General features: G+C 27.8%; 1 protein-coding gene across 1 annotated transcript; it reads left to right on the plus strand.

Moving 5' to 3' along the window:
• Positions 1-2,067: 2,067 nt before the first annotated feature.
• Positions 2,068-4,362, plus strand: LOC111287169 (gibberellin 2-beta-dioxygenase 1-like). The gene is made up of 3 exons (XM_022877473.2): positions 2,068-2,802; positions 2,948-3,296; positions 3,777-4,362. Exons 1-3 carry the CDS (start codon positions 2,201-2,203, stop codon positions 4,023-4,025), a joined length of 1,200 nt encoding a protein of 399 aa, XP_022733208.2. The 5' UTR covers positions 2,068-2,200; the 3' UTR covers positions 4,026-4,362.

Raw genomic sequence — 4,362 nt, forward strand, 5'->3', positions numbered from 1 at the left:
TTTCACCTATTTTACAAGGTAAGAAATTGCCATAAAGTTATAATTAATTAAATATATTCGTTGGATTGTAATTTTGTAATTTATTCGTTATAACAATGGTGGCTACGGAGAATTTGAAAAATTAGGGAAAGAGGAGTATGAGAAAAAAATTGATGAGAGAAGAATAGATAAAATAGAAAGAAAAATAAAATAAAAATAAAAAATTAAACATTTTCATTTAATATTATTTTTAAATTTTTTAATGAATTTAACAACTAAGTTTGACTTTTTTTTTCTAACTTAACGACAAATTTGATTATTTTCCAACAGGGTAATCTAATAGCGCGTGCCTTTGACAGCTTTATTTTTTTTTATAAAAATTTTAAATTATTATAAAACGACAACGTTTAATCTTTATTCATATAAAATAAAATGTTTAATCTTAAATTGAATAATCACCCAAATATTTAATCCAAAATTAAGTATTTAGCTTACATTCTATAGGCTATAGAGGAGTTGGGAATCAAGGTTTTCCTTCCCCTGTAGCCTGTTAGAAAATTCAAAATCCAAAATTTACATCTTTATCATGAACTTTGCAAAATTGGTAATGAGTTTTCACTTGTGTCTTTGGTGTTTTTTTTTTTTTTTTTTCTTTCAAGCCTTGGATTATTTTAAGATGAAACCTTTAAAGACTAAGAAAACAACTTTAAGCATGCTGTAAAAATCATTTTCCTTAAGATTTATTTCATCCTTACCAGTTATAGTATGCAAAAAGAGATATAATCGAAATGATTCCAAGATAAAAATGAAGCTTTGTTTGATTCACTTTGTACTTGTGATATCAAACCACTAAACACATTTTTTGGATGAAAATGAAAATATTAACTTTTGAACATCAATTTCTGCTGAAAATAATATCAAAGTAAGTTTACTTTATTTGTGAACGAATGGGAGAAAAGGAAGAGAGGTTCTGTATTGTTCAATCTATCGAACTTCCCTAAATGAATACTCATAATAATTATTTATAGAGATTAAATTTTAAGATTGTGATTCTTTGATTGTGTTATTTTAATTAAAAAACACTTCTTTTAATCATAAAGATACCTTCTTGAATCATTAAAGTTATATTAATTCATTTGAATAATTATATTTTCATTAAAAAAAATTATTTTTCACGTTTCAAAAATACACAACTTTCAGAATTAAGGCAGTCAACTCCCTTATACGGCATCTAACTACCTTAGCGTAATTTTATAACAAACCACTTTGCTAATAGAACAATCGACTTACCTATACAGGTTTGATTGTCTAATTATATTATGACTTGTTAATTGATTATTTAGTTATTGTAATTTAATTATGATGTAATAGTTAATTATTCAATTAATTATATGAATGTAATATTTTATTATAATTGTAATAATTTCAAAATTTTGATATTATTTAATGTACTCTCAACTTAAAAAAAAAAAAGAAATCATATTAATGTCTTCTTGTATTTTTATTTTAATAAGAACTTAAGTCAATAATCATGACTTAACAGTATTTTTTATTCAACATGGAAATCGAATTTGATTCTTTCTAATACAGCATTTAAGATTTAGAAAACAATAATAATTGAATGAAGATAAGACTTCTTTCTTTCTTCCTAGAAGAATTCTAAATGAAAGAACTCATCCTTGTTCATGAATTATTGTCCAATGATGAAATTTTAGTGTGTAATAATAAAATGTTCATGTTGATTAGATTTGATAATTTATATATTTGTATCGTATAAAATATTGATAATTCATGTATTTATATATTATTTTATACAAAAATTACATGTTATATTTTGTACCAATATAAAAGTATAAAGTATATTTTTTTATTTTATTAAATTAATATAAAATTTTTGTAAAAATTTTAAATTATATTATCTTTATATCTTTTATTCATATTATATTATGGTATAATATTTTAAATTATTAAATTTCTAAATTACTTTTTTTTGAATGGTTATGATGCTGATCTATGCCGTTTAGAGTAAAAATAACTGTCAAAAAACAATGTATCTTCTCTATTATTATTAAATTTTTTATGAAAAAGAAATATTTTCTTCTTTCTATACTTTTTTTTTTGTTTTTTCAATTAATAAAATATTTGTTTCTTTTTCCCTTTTTGAAAACTCTCTCTTCTCTCTTCCTATAAATACCCAAGCAAAACCCAAAGCTATTTGTTCATGCATCCCTTTGTCTATACAAATCTGTATCAAACTCATCCATTCTATCAATTCACTCAAAAAGAAAAAAATTTAAACCCATCACCAAAAAAATTTCAATCTTATCCATCTGTTTCCCTGCTTTCATACTTGCATAAAAAAAAAAAAAAAAAAAAAAAACCTACAACAATAACATCAACAACTGACAAAGAAAAAGTGGGAAAAACAATGTTTGTGTTATCAAAACCAGCAATTGAACAGTTCTCTGATATCAGAAACAGCAAGCCAACTACATTGTTCCCTCAAATCCCTCTTGTGGACCTGTCAAAACCTGATTCCAAACACCAGATAATCAAAGCCTGTGAAGAGTTTGGATTCTTCAAGGTGATCAACCATGGGGTTCCAATCGAATTCATTTCCAGGCTGGAATCTGAAGCCACCAAGTTTTTCTCTTTACCACTTTGTGAGAAAGAGAAAACAGGACAACCTAAACCTTATGGCTATGGTAATAAAAGGATTGGAACGAACGGTGATGTTGGTTGGGTGGAATATCTTCTCCTGACAACCAATCAAGATCCCAACCTCCTTAGATTCCTTTCAGGTGAAAACCTGGAAAGTTTCAGGTATGTTATCGAAACTTTGGGAAACTTTCCAACCAGGGAATTCTGTTTTTTATTTTTTTATTTTTTCTGTAAATTTTCTAGTCAGTTGTAGCATTTTGTGTTGTAGGGTTGTTTTTGTTTTAAACTTTTGGTACTGTTATTGCAGTTTTACATTGAATAGTTATATGTCAGCAGCGAAGAAAATGGCATGTGAGATACTTGAAATGATAGCTGATGGGCTAAAGATTCAACCTAGGAATGTTTTCAGTAAGCTGCTGATGGATGTACAGAGTGACTCTATTTTCAGGCTTAACCACTACCCTCCATGCCCTGATGTTCAACCTATGAATGGTGGCAATATGATTGGATTTGGAGAACACACTGACCCACAAATCATTTCAGTGCTAAGATCCAACAACACTTCTGGCCTTCAAATCTCTCTTAGAGATGGAAGTTGGATTTCAGTGCCACCTGACCAAAACTCATTTTTCATCAATGTTGGTGACTCCTTACAGGTACAAAAAAAAAAAAAGCTACATTTTTTTTCCTAATCAAACGTAGTAGAAAAGCCACTATTTATTCATCTAAACGCATGAAAGCAAATAAAATAATCCAAAATTTTCATTAGTCAATTTCCCTATTTCTACGAACAAAATATGATTCTTTCTAATTGTCATCATGTACACTAGCTTTAAAAATGATTTTGGAGTATTCTTTGAATTGTTGATCACTTAATATCTGTCAATCTCGTTTACGGTCCCCACTAATAATTTTTATTGAGTACAGCTTAGCTGTATAAGCTTTTCAAACAACCATCACTTTATCCCAAGTACAAAAAAACAAAGGAAAACAACTTTTGGGTTATAGTTTCTCATTTTATTCAGAATTGGAACTTTGGGTCTATTAAAAATTTTCAGTTTCACTTCTTCTTGAGTAGTCTCTAATGGAGTTTTTCCTTTTTTTTTTTTTTTCGCCTTGGCGGGTTGATGTTTCAGGTTATGACCAATGGAAGGTTTAAAAGTGTGAAGCATAGGGTTTTGGCCAACAGTGTGAAATCAAGGCTTTCAATGATATATTTTGGTGGACCACCTTTGAGTGAGAAAATAGCTCCATTGCCATCTCTGATGAGAGGAGAACAAAGCTTGTACAAAGAATTTACATGGTTTGAGTACAAAAAATCTGCTTATGATTCAAGATTGGCAGATAACAGGCTCATGCACTTTGAAAGAATAGCTGCCTCATAATGTTTAATTAAGTCACATCTTTTAGGCCAACAATTATGATGTTTCTTTAGCAGTTTTTTTACTATACTTTGAAAGAAAAATAGGATTAGAAAGCTTTTATCAAAATTTCCTATAATTAAATCTAAAATTTAATTTAGTTAATTAAATAATGTAATCACTTTTAAAAAATGATATTCAGCAAATTTATAGTTCAAATATCAATACATGCAACTGATTTTCCTATTTTCCCATAGTTGAATTACATGTATTCCTATAGTTGAAAAAACAATGTAATCTTTGCTCTTTCACTTTTTGACTTTCTTCTTTGCTTCTCCAGCCTCAAATGTAACTAACCTTC

Source organism: Durio zibethinus, chromosome 4 (genome assembly GCF_047325235.1).
Source record: "Durio zibethinus cultivar Kanyao isolate XHJ-2024 chromosome 4, ASM4732523v1, whole genome shotgun sequence".
Classification (NCBI taxonomy): Eukaryota; Viridiplantae; Streptophyta; class Magnoliopsida; order Malvales; family Malvaceae; genus Durio; species Durio zibethinus.